This window comes from Phyllostomus discolor, chromosome 4 (genome assembly GCF_004126475.2).
Source record: "Phyllostomus discolor isolate MPI-MPIP mPhyDis1 chromosome 4, mPhyDis1.pri.v3, whole genome shotgun sequence".
Lineage (NCBI taxonomy): Eukaryota > Metazoa > Chordata > Mammalia > Chiroptera > Phyllostomidae > Phyllostomus > Phyllostomus discolor.
In genome coordinates this window covers 53,392,082-53,411,647 of record NC_040906.2, presented here as the reverse complement: position 1 = coordinate 53,411,647, position 19,566 = coordinate 53,392,082, and the positions used below count along the sequence as shown (strand labels likewise).

The 19,566-nt window shown below is 40.4% G+C and overlaps 1 protein-coding gene and 1 non-coding gene across 2 annotated transcripts in view; both read right to left on the bottom strand.

Annotated features, from left to right (window-relative positions):
* The window catches only part of LRP2 (LDL receptor related protein 2), a 199,470-nt gene that overhangs the window by 54,518 nt on the left and 125,386 nt on the right, over positions 1 to 19,566 (bottom strand). The window contains exons 42-51 of the mRNA XM_036023343.1: positions 18,132 to 18,421; positions 17,127 to 17,330; positions 15,988 to 16,230; positions 12,612 to 12,737; positions 11,121 to 11,240; positions 8,337 to 8,468; positions 6,757 to 6,958; positions 3,002 to 3,297; positions 1,440 to 1,956; positions 84 to 236 (exon numbers count right to left, since the gene is read on the bottom strand). Of these exons, the coding sequence (XP_035879236.1) occupies positions 84 to 236; positions 1,440 to 1,956; positions 3,002 to 3,297; positions 6,757 to 6,958; positions 8,337 to 8,468; positions 11,121 to 11,240; positions 12,612 to 12,737; positions 15,988 to 16,230; positions 17,127 to 17,330; positions 18,132 to 18,421 (2,283 nt within the window). The remainder of the gene's footprint in view (positions 1 to 83; positions 237 to 1,439; positions 1,957 to 3,001; positions 3,298 to 6,756; positions 6,959 to 8,336; positions 8,469 to 11,120; positions 11,241 to 12,611; positions 12,738 to 15,987; positions 16,231 to 17,126; positions 17,331 to 18,131; positions 18,422 to 19,566) is intronic.
* On the bottom strand, positions 17,883 to 17,986 carry LOC114495900. The gene has a single exon (XR_003684559.1). It is a non-coding gene; the product is annotated as a small nucleolar RNA U13 (small nucleolar RNA).

Here is a 19,566-nt window from a genome sequence, read left to right as displayed (position 1 = left end):
ATCCCAGCAAGACACTGGCCTTGAGATAACAGAGGCAGAATAAGGGCATGAAAGAAGAGCCCAAGATTACAGGAAGACAATACCCATATTGAGGGTGAAGGACAATTCCTCTAGGACTATCAACGCAGAAGGTGTTGTTGGCATCCACACAGTGCTCCACCAGCTTGCGGCGGTATCGACCTTCAAGGTCAGAGACAGAGAGGCAATTCAGGTGGGCATCCACCCAATAAAGCTTTCTGAAACGGAGAGCCAAGAGTTACTGACATAAAAATCTTGTTTGTGAAACAGCGCATATTTAACCACCCAACTTCCTATCCAAGCTACCTTGGAATCACACATACAACTGTTAAAAAGGGCACCTTTCCCCCTCACCCAGTAAACAAGGGTAAGGGGGGAAGCTGACCTTCCTGCAATGGGACAAATGGAAGATGCAAGAACATATGCCACAATGCCCACTTTAAGATGATGTCACATGGGGAACTCTGGGTCCACACTTCAAACAAGGATTCTGACTTGACTTTCTTCAATATTCAATTCTGTTCCTGCAAGTCATTAATTGCTATGCTTTTTGACATCTAGTAGGGCCATAAAATACTCATATTCACATAATTGATATTTTATTCATTATTCGTCAGGCACTTATTGAGCACCTACAGCAGGTCAGCTACTATTCATGTAGAACTAGGGAGCAAACGCCCCAGCCCCCATTTTAGGATCTTCACCCTAAGATGGTCAAACAGCAAGGAAGCAGAAGGGTCCTCTGTGAGTCTGGGCTGACAGCAGCACTGTTAGCAGCATCCCCTCCTGCAGCTACATTTCTGTTAACCACAAACCAACTACTATATGCTGCCAAGTTCCTGACAGGTTCAATATTCAACAGAGGTGTTTAGAAGTATGGATGATTTGATAAGGTTTAATTATCCCTTGCCTGCGTTAAAGACCCTCAGTTTCTAAAAGGACCCAGAACAGAAGTTGCAGGTTAGCCTTTCTCTATTTCATAACCAGCGCGGGCTGGGAATGACTAGAGTTGTAAGCAAGCCATGAACTCAGGAAAGCAGGAGCTGCTCCAGAGCCCTAGTACCTGGCACAGAGTCTGAAACGACGCAGTTTCAAATGACTGAAATTACCGGTGAACGCATGAGTCATCCCTCACCCGCATCTCCAGGGAACTGAATGGCCAGAAATAGCAGAGGTCTTTTCTCCTTTGTGGTGTCCCTCCCCCAAAAATAACAGCACAACTTCTTAAAAATCACTAGAGTTTAGGCTCTGTGGTATCCCATTTGAGTATCAGGTATACAACAGAGAGGGAAAAAAGTCATGCAGGTGCATTAAACGTATCCACAATATTAACCAAGTTGAAAAAGACCAATTCCCTTAAGATGAAAACGGGTTTAATTTTTTTAAAGTAACTTTTATATAGCTTCTCAGTGTTTTCTTACCTGGTAACCCAGTCTACAGCCAGACTTTCTGCAGCTGGTAGTTTGTGCTTCAGGACTGTCTCCCTGCCTGTCTTATTTAGAAACATTCTCTCGATGACTTTTCTCTCTATATCAATCCAGTATAGTCTCCTTTCCACTCGGTCAAAATCCAGTGCCACAGCATTGCCCAGTCCTTGCAAAATGAGGGAGTAAAAGGAGCCATCTACAGTTAGATTTCTCAAATAGTAACGGTTGCTGAAAATGAGATAGGGCTCGATGTTGCTGTTCTGCCGGCAGCTCTTCCCGTCGGGCTCTCGGATGTAGCCCGGGGCACACTTACAGATGTAAGAGCCCATTATGTTCTCACACTTCTGGCTGCAGACAAAGGGCGTCTCCTTGCATTCATCAATATCACTGCAAGTCCGCTTGTCAGACATAAGCTTGTAACCAGGATGACAAGAGCAATAGAAACTGGTTAAGGTGTCTGTGCAGTTTTGGTCACAGCCACTGAGGGAAGGATCATTGCATTCGTTAATGCCTGTAGGTAAAAGAAAGTTATTAGACCTAAAATATCAACAATGGATCCACCATGATGATCCAAAGTCAACATTTCCACGGTAAAGCGCCAATTCTCAATGAATCATGCTAAAAGTAGACAGACAATAGGGATCTCTCAAGGCTCTCGATTATTCAAAAGTCATTGTTTTTCCAGCTTCCTCCCCAACTTAATCCCTCACCAGTGGTTTTAACAATACAACTAACAAGCTTAAGTTTCCCTTCAAAACCTATACCTGCCAAACTTCTTTTAATCAATACTTTTTAAAGTAAAACGGCAGGGGAGAGGAGAAAGACAAACAGAAGAGACCTGGCCAGCGTGGTGCTGGTAGAACAGGCCTCCTGGGTGGGGAGGGAGCACCCTGGTACACAGCATCTTCGACTTCAGCAGTGTGACTGCTCACATCGCGGCAGAGTTCAGGGTGCCAGTGCGGCATCACTGACACTGGCTCAAGTGTCCAGTGCATCTGGGAAGAGATGCACACGTGTGGCTGTCCCGTGATGGGATGAGATGCCCACACTCCACTGAGTGCACCTTTGGCCCGTTCTGTGACACGTGGCTAAACTCACACAAAAACTATCTACACTGGGAGGAGAGCATATTCTTATTAATTTTAAATTTTATAAGTTTTATAAGGTGGTTTCTTGTGGGAGGTGGGGTGAGGGGGAAGATAAAAGTCTCCCCTTCGGTCACCCGAGGATGAAAGCGAAAAATAGGCTAAGAAATCCTTACAGAGGGGCGGTTCAGGCAACAAGTCATTCCAAGGGTTCGAAGAGAATGAATGTTGTCTGCTTTGTGTAATGATGCTGTTAGGTACTGATGGTCTGACTTTGCTCATTTTCTCTTCTCTGTAATTAATGAGCTGCCTAACTGATGGGCAAGTCCCTATATACCAAGTAATCTTTGCCTTTGATAAACAAGAAATAATTTTCTACCTAGAGGACAGACAGGAGATTCCTGATAAGTCATAAAGGGTTAACCATTCTGTTTCCCCATTTCCTTTTCCCAAATCTTCTGTGGTACTCACCACATCCTTTCTCATCACTGTTGTCAAAACAGTCATCTAGGTGGTTGCAGACCTTGACCATTTCAATGCAGTTCCCGTTATCACACCTGAACTGGTGAGGGGGGCACGTGGGCTCCGGGGTGTGGCACATATGCGCCAGCTCATCAGAGTCATCTCCACAGTCGTTTTCCCCATCGCAGGTGTAGCCCTTATAAATGCAGAACCCATTCTGACAGGTGAACTGATTCTCACTGCAGGTGGAGTATAAGCAGTCCCGCTCATCACTGTAGTCACCGCAGTCGTTGTGCCGGTCACACCTGTGTTATGAGACCCAGTACAACTCTTAGAGAGGTTGACAAGTCTCAAGTATCTCCTCCACCGAAATGATAAGTCAGCCACCTCAATAATAAGATCACCAATGTCATTAGTGTCTACTCCCCCAGCACCTTCACTCACCCCACCAATCTCCAGCAATAGAATAGAATATTAAGCATTCTACCCAACTTCCCCAGGTGCTGGTTGCTACCGTTGGAAATGTGGGTTAAGAGCTATTTAAACAATTGCATTCATTTTTCCCCAGCGGACAAAGTAACTAACTACAACTTTTGTAATTCTTGTGTTCATCAGATCCATTCATCAGATAATGAGACAGCTTATGGGCACAAGATATATCCTGTGTAGCAATATGCTAGAAATGCCCATACTCAAGTAGATACTCATAAGATGTGTGCTATATATTATAAATGATGAGGTTATTAGGTGTGGTCTATAAGAACATTTATTTTCCAATTGAAGTAACATTTTGCATTAGCAGCCCTGTTACTTCCATTTTTCATTGTCATACTCCTGCCACCTACCATGAGATATGAATGATAATGACAATGGAGAGGAGGAAGACTAGTAGGCTAGCATAGACTACTGCAAAGGAAAAAGGCACTCCATAGTTCTAGAAGCTACCTTGGAACCTAACATTCCCAGGCTCGGTGAAGACAATGTAGTTTCCCTCAATCCTGTGAGCCAGACTGTTCTTTTTTCTCTGCATTGTTGCAAGATCCTATGAAAGTCATAATTACTTAAGGGAGTCTTGCTAACAGTAACAAAACTCATCTTAAGTCTAAAAGAATCTTCAGTAAAGGTGGGCAAAACTAATGGTTGACAATTCATAAAATAATTTACTATGGAGCCATAGGAGTTAGAGGCAGAGCATTAAAAGACATTAAGGCATCAAAGCCAAATGTGGTCAATTTTACAACTCATCTATGGTCAGGCTTTCTAATTAGCATTCCCATCCACAAACCTAGGACACTGTCGTTGTGATTTATACCAAAATGTGTGTGTGTAACTGTAAAGAAAGCTGTGATCAATGTGAGTTAGCTCAACTCCATTTGGTGTCCTGGGAGCTATTTAACTCATTTCCAAATGATTTAAGATGCCAATGCTTTCTTTACTCTTGTTTAAATGCAACCCAGGAGGGGAAAAAATAAGTCATTTAGGTAAGCAAATTACCGTGTTTTTAGACACAATTGCATGTATTCCAGCAAGCTGCTCACAACACAATCTTATCCAGCTTCTTCAGCAGCATCAGGAATGAGCCAAGGGGGAAAAAAGTCAGTAGGAAATATGATCCCTTGTACCACCATACAGAACAGGGAGGTCCACACTCTGCCAAGCAAGCAAGATGTTCACAGTGTGCTTTAGTGGAGGCTGCTGGCACACAAGGCACAGAATTTGGAGTGTTTTCGACCCTATAGCTCAGGTTTCCAGACAAATGTTCCTTTTTCTCTTCTGCCCTAGCCCTTGTGAAAAGCAATTCAGAAAGCTCAGTGAGGAAAAAAAAGAGAGGGAGAGAGGAGAAAAGGAAGAAAAGATGAATGAAATCAATAAAAGTTTTGTGGAGCAGGTAAGTCAACTGCTAGATCATAGTAATAAAGAAGGCAGAGCTCAGAAAGCTCAGAGCTCAGAAAGCTCAGAAATAACCTAGATCAAATTTCAGACCTGATATAGTAATTCTACTCCCTAGATCCTATGCCTAGGTTGTCAGAATATATCCAAGAATAAGGATATTAAATATTTACTGGGCTCAGGAGAACCAAACATCAGTACAACATAACTCTTGAGCAAGTAGGGAGAAAATATAAAGATTTATTCACTTCCTCATACAAAGACTAAAAACCTGTAGATCGCATCCATATCAGTTAAATGTAGACAAACCACACTCAAATGCAAGTTCACTGAAAAAAATAAATAAAAGGGAGGGGAGACAGCTCCTAAATGTCTTCACATTGCCAGCATTCCAACTGCCACCTGGCAGCAATGCTGGTGTGGGCTTCTTTGGGGGAGGAGTCATAGCACAAGAGCGCATTTTCTAGACAACATTTATCTACCAATTTAATCTCTACCATTTGTAGTCGTAGTGTCAAGTCCCTGCTCCTCCCACATCCTTCACAGAAGATAACCTTGCCCAGCTTCCTCGGGACCACCACCAAGAGCACATGGTTCTGCCCCCTGCTCTATCCCAGCACTGCCTCAGGGCCTGTGGAGGGGCTGCTGCCTGTGGCCCCAGAAGCCCCACCGCTCTGATCTTGTGCCAGCTTCGTAGGCGCTTTTCTTCTCCATCCCTAGCAGGACGGAAGCCAATGAATGTCCTTGTTCCCTCATTATGCATATCCGACCTTGGCACATGCAATATCTCTTCTTGGCTCCAGTTCCATGTGTCTGAGTGCCTAGTGCATACTTTCACCTGGAAAGTACTACTACATCAAACTCACCTTCCACCTTGAGCAAAGTCCCTGTGGACTCCCCTACTTTTGTTAATGCTCTTATTATTATTCTGCCAGTCCCTCAGGATTGAAACCTACACATCATTTTCTTCTTTATTTTCCTCTATATGTAAAAAGTTGCTAAGAGGGGATAGTGAGAGATTTTACTGAGGCACTAAAAAAATAGAAACTTTTACAATGGCCCATTTTGAATACAACTATGAGAAATCAAACACCAAATATTACAGGAGAGGTCCCCAAGACTGGCAGACTGTGACCTCAATCTGTTTGACTGACACAGTGTTAGAAGTTTAAAATTTGTTTCCAGCTTGTAAAAACCAAAATACTTCATATGAAAATCCAGATTTCCAACTTCTTCCAAACCAAAGAGCAAGGGGGGGTCTGGCCCTCCTAGTCTGCTGCGTGACGCTGGGTGCTGGAGCCGCGCCCTCGGTTCACCCCCCCCCCCCCCCCCCCCCCCCCCCCCCCCCCGTCATCTCGCTGGCTCTGAGCCTACGTGCCAAGCTGCGGTCAGCATCACTCTTACAGTGTCATTTTTCTCAGAGCACAGAGAAAGAAGTGAAGCATTTCTTATCACCAAGCCTCTCTTCCAAATCAAAAACCAAGAAGGTCATCTGCGTCTAGCAAAAACTGTGCTTTTACCACGCCCTCTTCATTCATCTCCCCGGGGCCACTGCGGAAGGTCACAGCAGGTCTTTCGTGAGCCCCAGGCACTCTCCTCTTCACGAGCCCTTTCCTTCATAAAAGTATCTGAAGTCATATTTAATGACAACACTGATATAAAGGCAGACACATCTACTATTATTACCTGTTAAAATACTTTCTTTGACTTAAAGTTTCTCTTTTTTTTCCTTGTGATTTTAAAAAAATCTCATGTCATAGCGCACTGAAAGGACCCTGAGCCAATGGCACTGATGCCACCACGCCCACCAGATACGTCCGCTTGGCCCCAGTGGACGGTTCAGGTTTACAGGGAAGGTCTTAGTTCCCACTCACCTGTAGGAGCTGGGGATACACTGTCCATTACTACAGGTGAAATCGTTTTCAGAGCACGATCCCCGGGTGCAGTTCTGCCGCTCGTCGTAGCCATCGGCGCAGTCCATGTCGCCATCGCAGACCCAGGACCGGGGGATGCACCTCCTGGAGGGAGGCACGTTGTTCACGCAGAGAAACTCAGAGCTCGAGCAGTTGTGTTTCTCTGAAACAAAGCACGTGAAAATCACAAACCACACAAGAGCACATTCTAGCCCTCTGATTCTTTCTAACCCATTATTTCTCTTGTTTTGCATTACTTAATAGTCTAAGAGGGGAGAGGAAATGAGAAAACAAGTTAAAAATCAATTATGGTAATGATAGGTCATGATAAAAATACCTCCAAAAGTCCCATTGTAATTGCTTTGGACGTTGGATTTTTTTTTTCAGAAGAAATAAACAGTAAAAACCTCACTTGGTTTTCCATAAAAATAAGATCCTATTTTTCCCTTAGGGCTTCAGAAAAATACTCCTGATTTTGTTCATTGGATACCAAAAAGTGTCTCACATTTGGTAACATTTTTTAGCTTACACAGTGTCACCACACAAACACACGTGGGATAGGTACTTGTATGTGAATTCCACAGATAAGAAACTGAAACTCAAAATGATTAACTGGATGGCTCACAGTCACAGAACTTTCTAAAGAGCCAGGGCTTCAAACCTAGGTCTGTTTCCCCCGCCCAAAAATTTCATACTTTTTTTAAACTACATTAAACTACCATCCTAAGTAAAAATAAGGTATATAGGAGGAAACACATCCCAACAAGGGTTATCAGAACCCGTGGCACTGTTAAGAAAGAGATGAGGTATAATTTTATAAGCACTGATGCCCCAGAATAAAAGAAGAGCTATTTTGCTTAATCTCATGGTGGGTGAATAGGAGACAGAGGAAAGGGGGTCCTGGTGAAGGGAGGTGGGAGAAAAGTATGTGTTGGAGTTGCCCGTTTGTGTAGCTGCCAACCACTGTCTCAGGGGAGGAGCATCTGTGGAGCTGAGGACCACGAAAGTCGCTGACACAGGAGGTTACGATCAAATACGAACAGCAGGGAGTCACTGTTTTCATGGTTCTACCACAGAAGGATGACTTTTCTGAGACACTGTAGCTAAGAGTCGGTAATGCTCTGTTGGTAATGGAAAATGGTGTTCCTCAGTCTGTTTGGTAACCCTTCTCCAAACAACAGCTCTAAGGTAATAGGTAAAACTAGAGGCATAATTAATTGCTCCACTGTTAAAGCTGCTATTAATGTTAAGTGTGGCCAACTAAGCTCTCTTTACCTGCTCTAGAAATGTGGGACATTGTTTCTCTCAGCTAAATGGAGGAGAAAAAAAACAAAATTTAAAATCATTTTTCATCACTTCAAGATATTTAAGTATATGAGAGCAAACAATTCCACAGTGGGAAAATGAAGATAGCTTTCTATTGGTGTGCATTTGCTTAAAGAGGAACTGCCTGACAATCATATGCTCCAAAGACAGGAAAATGAATCTAGTGAATTCCCCTGGAATGTGACTTGGCGGAGGAATGAACTGGTGTCGCCTACCGCAATGGTGTCTTTCATCCTCATCGCTCATGTCCCCACAGTCATTATCGCCATCACAGATCCAGTCTGCTTGGATGCACCTCCCGGTGTCACACTTGAACTCGTCACTTAGGCATGTTGACTCGCTGTACACTGAAAAAAATAAATAAAAAGTACTCTTGCTGCAGCAATCATGCACAGCCCAAAAATCATGGGAGAAGCCTGCTCTAGCATGGGTTGTCTAGAACACTGATGCAAATTCTTTAATCACATCCCCGTATGTTCCTACTAACCAGGGACCCACAAACCAGGGACCCCACAAAATGAGCCAAAGGCAAAAGAAAAATTAATTTTATCAAAAATACAGCACAAGGATAATAGTAAGAAGAAACAGGACGTTTAATAAGTTGGTAAAAAGAAATACAGGTAGATAGAGGCTTTGGAGGAGACACTTTTTTTGCAACAGCAATACCACTTCTAGAAATCTAGCCCACAAAAATCTTGCCACATCATATGCACAACGAGGCTTCTAAAAGGATGCTGAAGGGTTCCAAACAGGCCTCTGTAAGCTGTGCTTCTTTGACATGTGAGTTATTTTGAGCTGAAGGCAATCAAAATTCTAAGGGCTCAAGGGAAACTTTTCCCTCTTCCTTAAACAATTTAAGTTGGGCAGGGGGGTCTTGCCCATAATGAGGGTATTCACCAGAAATAACATTTTGTGACCTATCAGTGAGACAGAGTAAAACTTCTAATTCCCAAATATCTGCTCTTCTTATCATCCTGCAAATGACCTTCCCCCTGTCTCAGTCCCCAAGAAAGTTTACCTCTCATCCTTAGCTCAGAATGCCTTATATACCTCAGTTCAACTTTCTGTCTCTGAACCTCTCACACGTGTGGAGCATCTGACTCTTTCCTGCATATGGGATGCCCATGTGTATGTATATAATTAACTCTGATTATATTTGGTTAATAACTTGTAGCATGTACATTTGATCATTACACCAGCCAAAAGAACCTGTAAAAATAGAGGAAATTTTCTTCCTCTCCCACAATGTTCATTCCAGCATTATTTTTCAAAGTGAAAAAAACAAAATTACCTAAATGTCCATCAGTGAGGAAATGGATAAAAACACACGGAGCATCCCTACTGTAGAGTAATACTCAGCAGGGCAAAGAAATGAGGCGGATCTGTATTTGCTAACATGCTGACAAGATGTTGTTCAGCTAAAAAAAAAATGGGGGGCAAATGGCAGAAAACATATATATAGTAAGATCTCACTTGTGTTTTAAAACCTACCTATCAGGATGTGTAGATAAATGCAAGAAGACACTCACCCGTAGTTGTGATTATCTCTGGGGAGTGAGAGTATTGAAAAAGGGTGAAGAGATGGAAATTTTACTCTTCTGTATACATCTTATTATATCTTTAAAATAATATCACTGTCTATTGTAAGAATGTATTGATATGTAGATTTTGTGTTTATCTTCATACAGCTATTACTGTGACTTTGGTTCCCATAGATATGAAAACTACTTATCCTTCACATATTTTAAACAGTAGTTCACATATTTAAACCAATTTGTAAGACTATTCTACTCATATTATTTCATTTATGGATCCTCAAAACCCTATGTGCTCTTTGTTCTCTACAAAACTTTCAGTGTTGGGGGTGGGGTGGAAATCTTGGCAAAAGCTTCAAATAATTGCTCTCCAACTATTAATCATGGCATTTAGACCTGAGAGAAAAGAGGAATAGAAAATCCTCTGAATTCAAATTATGCAAATGGTCCTAAGAAAACCACCACAAAATAAAAAGATTTATATATGATGGCATTGCTACAGTGATATTTATAATAAAGGAAACATATAAGCAATGTAAATGCTTAAAATAGAGGCAATCATCTCCATGAGAATCAGTGGAATATCATGGGGCTATTAAAAGGGGGTATAAAGACACTGTAACAAGGGTCATCTCTTAATCAGCTCATAAATGTTTCAGGCTTATAGGTCACATGTTCATTGTCTCACCCACTTGACATTGCCATTGTAGTACCTAAGCTATTATAGACAAAATAACTGAGTGTGTGACCACATTCTATAATAATAAAGCTTTTTTATAAAGACAGGAAGTTGGCCCATCACCACAGTTTGCTGAGTACTATAAAGCAATATGATTTGACAGATAAAATATCAAAATCAATGTAAAATATTTTATCTCTGTATTTTTATAATTATGTAAAAAAATGTGCATGGATATAGATTAGAATTTGCAAATGTAAATAGCAGCCCCCAAATATACAAGTAAGCACAAACATCTCCAGGAACACAAAAGCATCCCCAGAACTTCTTGGAAAGCTCAGACGTCATGAGACCTTACCAAAAACTGGCAAACAGACAGAAGAGGAAGAGGATATGTGCACATTACATGCCCCTGGCTCATGCCTGTGATGATCCTAATGACTTCTGTATCCTCCCACAGTCTTATGGGTCAGAACTCAGCCAAGTCAAAGTCAATCATAATTAATCAAGTTCTACAAGCCAGGCACCATATTAGGTGCATCACTAAAATAATCTCATTTCACCAGCATTAGTCAGCAACCTCCATATCCCGATAGCAACCCACACCCTGCCCTGCACTAACATGTTCTTAGAGACTATCTGCTGAGTGGTTGCAGCACCACAGCCGAGAGCAGCAGCAGGGGGTGCAAACCTCCAGCAGCCATGACTGTCCTCTGTGTCTGGAGGAGCCGGAACAGTTTCTCTAGCTGCACTGTAATGCTTTCCATGCTTGCTCACTCTCTTACCACAAGTAGCAGGTTCATCAGAGCCATCCAGACAATCTCTTTCTTGATCACAGTACCAATGGCTAGGAATACAGGGTCCAGAGGTGCAGTGGAACTCATTGCTGCTGCACGTGTGAACGGCTGTGGGAGGAGGGAAAGAAGACAAAACCTGTGAGCAAAACTCCCACTCGTTCCCACCAGTCTTCCCAATCTGCCTGTATCTCTGAACTGAATAAACAGTTGCCAAGAAAGGAAGACCAAAGCCAGGTCTTTTGTAAAACTGGAATTTTGTATATTCCCTTTCCATAAAAAGGAAGGAATATGAGGGAGAGAGAAGGCCAACAATACTGCCCCAACTTTCCAAGATATTTTGCCCAGATTCCATAAATTCCAAAATAAATTATGTGTGTTAGAAATACCAAAGAACTGTTCTTTTGATACATAGAAGACTTGCTTCTATGTTATAACATAAAATTAAATAAATTCTATTGAAATAATAATTAAAAGCAAAAACAGCAATATGACCATATCTGAGCTCACCCCACACACAACCTTCAGTCATGTTAGACCATGATTCCAAAGGGTTAGCAAAGTTCTGCTCTTATTCATCCTTGTTATATGTGGCCTTTTTTGAGTAAAATGATTCTGCCTATGTTTAAATACTGGTCCTTTTCTCGAGTAACCTTCGGTAGCTCTGGTCAAATGTATTTTCTAAATTGTTATGTGGTTACAAGCCAGAATCAAGCCTTACCATTCTTCTGGTCTATAAGACTTCCTAGCTTTGGCCCATGATATCTGATAATTTGCCAGGGATAAAAACACTGCTAAGGAAGCAGAAGTTCCTAAACTGTCAGCAGTAGCTCCAATCTGTGTGTCTCTAGCTGATGGCTGCATCTGAATTCTGCTTCTTCTTGTTGCTGTTACTACAACTGACTCTTGCTCTTGAACTGTAGTCTGGTCTGGTGACAAACAAACTCTTAAATCATGTATCTATTTACACTAATAGTCTATAAGTTATCAAGCTTAATGAAGGCCTTTGAATTTGAACTACAAATATAAGAAATTGTTTGATTAAACCAAATTGCTAAATATGAAATGATGGTTTCTGAAATGAAACATATTTAAAATTAGAAAAAAAATTTCAGTTACTAATGGTTGCTATATTCATATTAAGAGTAAATGTAAGGGTTTAATGTGCAAGTTTTGCCTGGAGTTCCTGAAGACAAAAGGGCTTCAACTCTGGGAGAAGCAGCTCTGCCACTGAGGGAGGTTACACACCAGAGCAGGTCTCTAGAGGAAATACTTGGAGTCGGGCCTCCAGCCAGGGAACAGAGAGAAGGAGCTTCATATGCCCCTTCAATCACATCCTAAAGTAACTGCCTACTGCATCTACTTACAATGTTGATCAGAATGACAAATTACAGTTTGATCAAACTCCCAGGCCATATATCTTTGTATTAGCTGAAGATGTGCATCCCTGGAACCACAGAAAGAGAAGCAGGCTTATATTACCGCAAAAAGTGGGGTTTTCATCACTCATATCTCCACAGTCATTGTCTCCATCACACAAGTAAGAACGAAGAATACAGATATTTGTAGAGTGACACTTTGTGAATCCGGACTGGCAAGTGCGATCAGCTTGAAAAAGACAACCAGACACACATTTGGAACATATCCACCACACATAAACCATCAAGAAAGCCCACATGGATGGATTCTAGCAGAATTCGAACCACCAGAGGGGAGTCATTTTCAAAGCTATTACAGAGGCACGATCCATTACACTTAAGTTACACCACAGATTCCGGGGTAAAAAGAGGTGTTTCCAGCTGAAATTGCATGGAGAGGTGGGAGGCGTTCTTTGTAGTTTAAATCATTTTCATTACTTAACAGCATCAACAAGAGGCCCAACTCTTGGGACTCTTTCATAAGTAGAGTTACATAAAACTCTAAATAATTAAGAGTTACATAAAGACTCCCAACTCTAAATAAACTATGACATATCCACACAATGGAGTAATATGTAGCTATAAAAAGGAATAAAGAAGATCTCTCTCTACATGTGAGGAATGATGGTTTGATCTCTAGGACTTATTAACAGGAAGAAAGCACAATTCAAAACAGTAGACTACCTTTTGTGTAAGAAAAACAATGGTGTGTGTGTGTGTGTGTGTGTGTGTGTAAAGACGGAGAGACAGATATGCTTATAATTAACAACAATAAAAAAATAATGAAAAGTGTCTCCCCGATGGATCGATACAGTATGGACAGGACAGAACACAGAGAACTAGGATGTAAGTCTTCTGTTACTGTACCTTGTCAAATAATTTTGACTTTAAAACCACGTATATCGCAGTGAATAAATAAAAACAAAATAAAAATGGAAAAGAGAAAAGCAATTCCTAATTTGGAAATAGTTAACAAAGTTAATGGTGAATCAAGTAGACAGCCAAACCACACAGAGAAAAAAAATTCAAATGTCTTTGAAACCAGGATTTTGGTCTGGTTTCAAAATCCAAGGACATAATCCAGGGATTATATATACCCCTAGAGGGATATAATCTGAGAATATGTAGGACCTCAAGTTTTAAATTACACTTAGGAGATTTATTGGTGTAGTTTGTGTGGGCATTTTGAAATTATTTTAGAATAAAACAACTAAGCCCTTATGCTAATACATTAGAAATCAAGATTTTTAGCTTAGAGAAGGAAGAGTGTGATTATAAAATCTAAGTAAAACACCTATAATCTTAAATTAAAAGGGAAAATACTGATATAAATTTACTTTTTCCCTAAAAAAAGTACTTCCTATCTCTGTCCACTGAAAAGGCCTAGAAGCAATGAAAGCCAAATAGGAATAGGGTACTCCAAGACCATGGTCATTTTATGTACCACAGAGGAACTAAGCCTCCTTGCTTAAGTGGTCACTTCCAGGTCTGAGGCAGGCAGGTACCAGGCTCAGCTATGGAGGACTGACTAGGCCATGTTAAAATAACAGAGCAGCTGGCTTAGCAGGGCTCCTGCTGGCCTGAGATAGGAAAATTGAACACTGAAAAGAATAGATTACTTCAGAGCATTAAAACTCATAAATAATATAAAAATCAATGAGTTTAATATAACACTAAAAACAAAAAAACTTTGTGCCTGTGGCTCACCGACTCAGTTCACTGGGAATTGACAGGCACAGGGCAACAACCCAGCATCCACCCTGCAGACTTGTATGTTGGGGTGACAAAGTAGTTGACAAGGGAGTTTCTTCTTCATGGACTTCCAGCTAATAAGTGTGCAAGGAATAATAGAATTTTAAAATGCCTATTTTGTAATGATGGGTTTATGGAACAACCATCCATTGATGTCTAAACCACTGGGTAAATGGTCGATGCAAACTTCCTAAGGGAAGATTCAGGCTGACTTCTAAATCCATTAACTAATTTTATCATCACATAAAGCAGAACAACCAAGCATTATGTGCCTCATGATGAGGCGCAAGAGGAAATATTCAGTTTCATCTGTGTAGTATTCTACCTGAAGGATTGAACCTAATGTATTCAAATCTCTAGGTCTGAATTCCAGTTAGCAAGAAATAAGAGAGATAAAATGAAAAATTAAATAACTCAATTATGCAATTAGTGAAATCCAGAATATGGGACATTCCACAAGACAAATCAATGGCTTTTTTTTAAGTGGGAACCATTGTGGCATAAAAAATAAAGATTTATAACAATCAATATCAATGTGTAGACCTTGTTGGAGTCTTATTTTGAATAGAGCAACTGTAAAAAGACATTTTGGACGAGTGAGAAAATTTTAATATGGACTCAGTACTGGTGTATATTAACTACTGTTGATTTTGCTAGGCATTATAATGGCATGGTAGCTGTTTTTCAAAATGTCTTTATCAATAATATGCATGTCTGGGAGTTACCCTCAAACACTCAGAAAAAGGTTGCAGGAGATAGAGACAGATTGGCCATTTGTTGATAAATGTGGAAGCTGGGTGATGGGTATATGATGCTATTCTTTCTGCTTTAGTGTATATTTAAAATTTCCCATAGGAAAAGTTATTTTTTAAAATAATTTTGAAAGCAATTTCTCTTTTTCTTTTAATATTTTATTTATTTATTTTTTAGAGAGGGAAGGGAGGGAGAAAGAGAGAGAGAGAGAGAGAGAGAAACATCAATGTGTGGTTGCTGGGGGCTGTGGCCTGCAACCCAGGCATGTACCCTGACTGGGAATTGAACCTGCGATGCTTTGGTTCACAGCCTGAGCTCAATCCACTGAGCTATGCCAGCAAGGGCTGAAAAGTTATTTTTAAAGCACATTCAAATAATATTTTATGTAACTCTACTTACAAAAGCAGCAGAGCATGCAGATATATCTAAAATGAAAATATATTTGGACTTACACTCTGCTCTTTTGTTTTCACAAGATGCTAAAGTGCAAATTCCAGATATCTTAGAAAAATCAATATATTATAAAACAATTTACCAGAAAAACTAAAAAGACAAGTCATTTTCATTAACACCACACTATACAGCTTTTTACACAAAAAAACATTAACCACAACAAATTTATGCAATAATTTTTTGTCAGTAACTATTAAAGCTTTAAAACAATCGGGAATTTTGCCAAGCAAACTTTTAATCTGGCAGATATATAAACCAAAGGTAAAATATTTAAAGTTAAAATAGTCAATGGTTTTATGGGTCCATAAATTTAGGCAAGTCATTCAAATGTTAAGTAGAGTTGCTTTTAAAAATCAGTTAGTAAAATACACTAAACAAAATTTATGTTTTGGATGAATACTTAGTTCTTTGTTTCTAAGAAAGCCCACAATCCAAGAGACATCAGACCCCAAAGCAATGACAAGTACTTAGGATGAACTTACGGCAATTTCTCTCATCTGAAGTGTTGTTATCATGGCAGTTGTTTACACCATTGCAGACAAAGTCAAGAGGTATGCACCTTTTATTATTGCAAGTAAATTCCGTGGTGGCATCACACTCACTGAACTGGCACCCTTCCTCATCACTGTTGTCACCACAGTCATTCTGGTGATCACAGCGATAGCGATATGGGACACATCGCCCATTGTTGCAGGTGAAGGCTGTCGAATGGCAGGTGTGAAATGCTAAGGAGGAAAGAAACATCAAAGAAACCTCTTGATTTAAGCATCATCCCAATTTGTCAAAAGATACAATCAAATAGAACAGACACTTAGAGTTTACCTTCCAAGGCAAAAATGGCTGCAAAATGGACTGCATGCAAATTGAGATAACACTTTAAATTAGTTAGATTAAGCAAAATATGATGCATGCTTTTTTTTTAGCAATTGAAGTATTTTAAGCAAATGGTGAAGTCACTCTGTTTCCCTATCATCTCAATCACAGGAAAGCATGTAAATACAGTTTCTTTGCAGAGTCTACTACAAAAAGGTAACTAACTTCAGAACTTCCTAAGACAATCTCTTGTGTTTTACTTACTCCATTCAGACGCAAGCTGAATCCTGGGAGTGATTTCAATAAAATTACTGAATTAATTACCTTTCTGCTACTTAAATTAATAAAATGATAACAAACACCTATTGGAGTCCTTAGTTCCATGTTAAATCATGTTTAACATGCATCAAGGCTTCTGCTGCATTTTCTATATTGTTTCTCTTATGCCTCACAAGAATCCTAGTAATGGCTCCATTTTACAGATGAGATGTCTGAGGCTCCGAGAGGTTAAGTAATTTTCCCAGGGCTGTGTAGATTGTGTAAATGGCATAGCCAGGATTTTAATTCAGCACTTTTGCTTTTAACCACTACAGAGGGGCTTCCTAATGAAGCTATTCCATGGCATATATATCAGCTTATACGTAGTTTAGCACAAACACAGTCTGGCTTCTCGGAGTACATGCTTTTCAGTTCTAACAGGATGCTTTGGCACAGACTGAATACCTATTCCCACACAGCAGAATTCTGACCCAAACACTTGCATAAAGGCAACCTTAGTGCCAGCAAAAACGCCAAGAATCCAACTCACCACAAACACTTTCCAGCTCATCACTGTTGTCACCACAGTCATTTCTGTTGTCACATTTCCACTGCTCCGAGATGCAGCGCCCATTGAGGCAGGTGAAATTGGAACCAACGCACCGTATACCATTGTCCACAATGCAGTGCTTTTTGTTGTTGGCCAGGTACCAGCGGCCCTCCTGTGGGCACTGGCACTCGGCACCATTGGGACCTGAAGAAAGGTAAGGCCCAGAAAAAGCCAAAGATCTGTGTAGCAAACAGTCATATTTTCTCCCCCAGAACAGCACTTGGCGACAGTCTCTATATTAAATGTGCTACAGAACAAGCCGTGGAAACTGCTCCCATCAACCTTTCAATGATGCTCTGAGTCATTTTCCCATCAAGAAGAACTACCACCAATTAGCAAATGTGGCTAATTCACCCCAATCTTTAAACTACTCCTCAGTCTAGACTGAAACAATTACAATGAATCTGCCTTCTCAGCAAAATCTGCAAAGCAATGGTATTAAAAGGCACATCTTCCTATGAATCTGTTGTTCTCAATAAAGCCCTAGAAGCACATATCATATGTCACATCATCAGAAATATTTCCAACTATAGATAATACCTCCTAAGTGGAAGAATTAAATCTCAAGTCCCCATCTTTCTACCTCCATCAAGTTTGAATTAAAAATGCCTTCATAAGAAATCTTCATATCAAACAGAAAAAAAAATATTGAAGACTTCCTCTCAACATAGAAAGTCCCAAATCTACTTTTTCCCACATCAGGCAGGTAATGTGTCAAAGCCATAACAAGGCTTGGGGGAGGCACATCTCACACGAGAGCGTGAACACCCAGTCATCACACTTGTGAACTACAAAAGGATCTCCCAAACCTATTTTCTAAATTACCCTCAAATCAAGAATTTGAATATTATTCTCCCATTAGGGCTGAATATTCCTCCAGCCATCCCTCAGTTGTCATCATTATTATGACTCTCCATGATTCTGTCTTCACGGGCAATGCCTTACCTGGTGCGCAGATGTGGCTGCAGCCCCCGTTAAACTGGTCGCAAGGATTGCTGCACTGCTGTGGGTGGTCCCTCACGACAACACGGATGCTCATTAGCCGGAATGGAAAACTCGTGGTCATGGCAGTCTGACCTGACCCATCATATTTGTTGGCTCGGTAAATTTTTTTTGTGAACCACTCAGTCCAGTAAATGTACTGGCCATTGACGGTCAGGCCAAAAGGACGAAAGATTGTGCTGACGATGACCTCACGCTGCATGCCCCTCAGAGTGCTGCGTTCAATTTTGCGCCTAAAGCAAAGTTAAAAAAAATGCTGGAATCAAGAAGGAATAGTTCCTCAAAGGGCAGCATGATGCCTGGGCCTAACCATTGCTTTGTACAAGCCCTCAACTTTCTTTTCAAGGGGAGCAAGCACCGATGAGGTGTGTTTCTGCTGGTAATAAGAGGTCTTAATTTGCTTACCAAACAATGGCCTATACAAATCGTTGATTTCCAAATATTAATATAACCTACAAGTAACCCTATAAAAAGGATCAGGCCTGCATTAGTAACCTGAGAATATTATGAAACATTACAAGAAAATGTTAATTATCTTTCCCTTCCAACTCCCTTAATGAATTTTTCAATTTGTCATTTACCTTGAGGTGTTCTGTTTTATATGAGAAAATGAAGAAAAGATCAGGTTGTTATATACTCAGTGTTGCAGGTCCAAAAACATGAAATAATCAAGAAAAATTAAGATTTCTGATATGTAGATAACAGCTGTAATAAACAAAATTATCTTATCTCTTCAATTAATCCATTAGGATGATGGAAATGTAATTTCAGGGGTACTTGGAGAAGTTACATATAAAATTAGCATTGACCAAAGTAGCTAAGAAAAACATTATGAAATTGTCTGAGAAAAAGCTGCTTCAAGAAGGATCTGTTTGAGAAGGTAACCACAGTCAAGACTAAAGGAAAACATTTCTATAAGACACTAAACACTAAAGTCCAGAGAAAACTTAGTATTGGTGTATATTTAAAAGCCATTTGTATTCTATGGTAGTTACATGGGTCCTGTAGATCAGGGGCCCCCAGTCCCCGGCCTGTCAGAAACCAGGCAGCAGAGCAGGAGGCGAGCAGTGGGTGAGTGAGCTCCACCTCCTGTTCCCCAACTCCCTGCCCCTGTGGAAAAACTATCTCCCTTGAAAGCAATCCATGGTACCAAAAAGGTTGGGGCACCACTGCTGCAGATTATAGATTGAGTGATTACATTTGTAATTATAGCTGAAGTTTAATGAATCCAGTAATGCATCTTTAGATGCCTTTTAGTTTATAATTATTCAATCTCGTAACATACGTCAACTTTCACAGGTACATCCACCAAGCTCAGATATAGTTCCTAAACCTGTGATTCTACATTTTATCTATTGGGCATTTTATTTTTTCATTC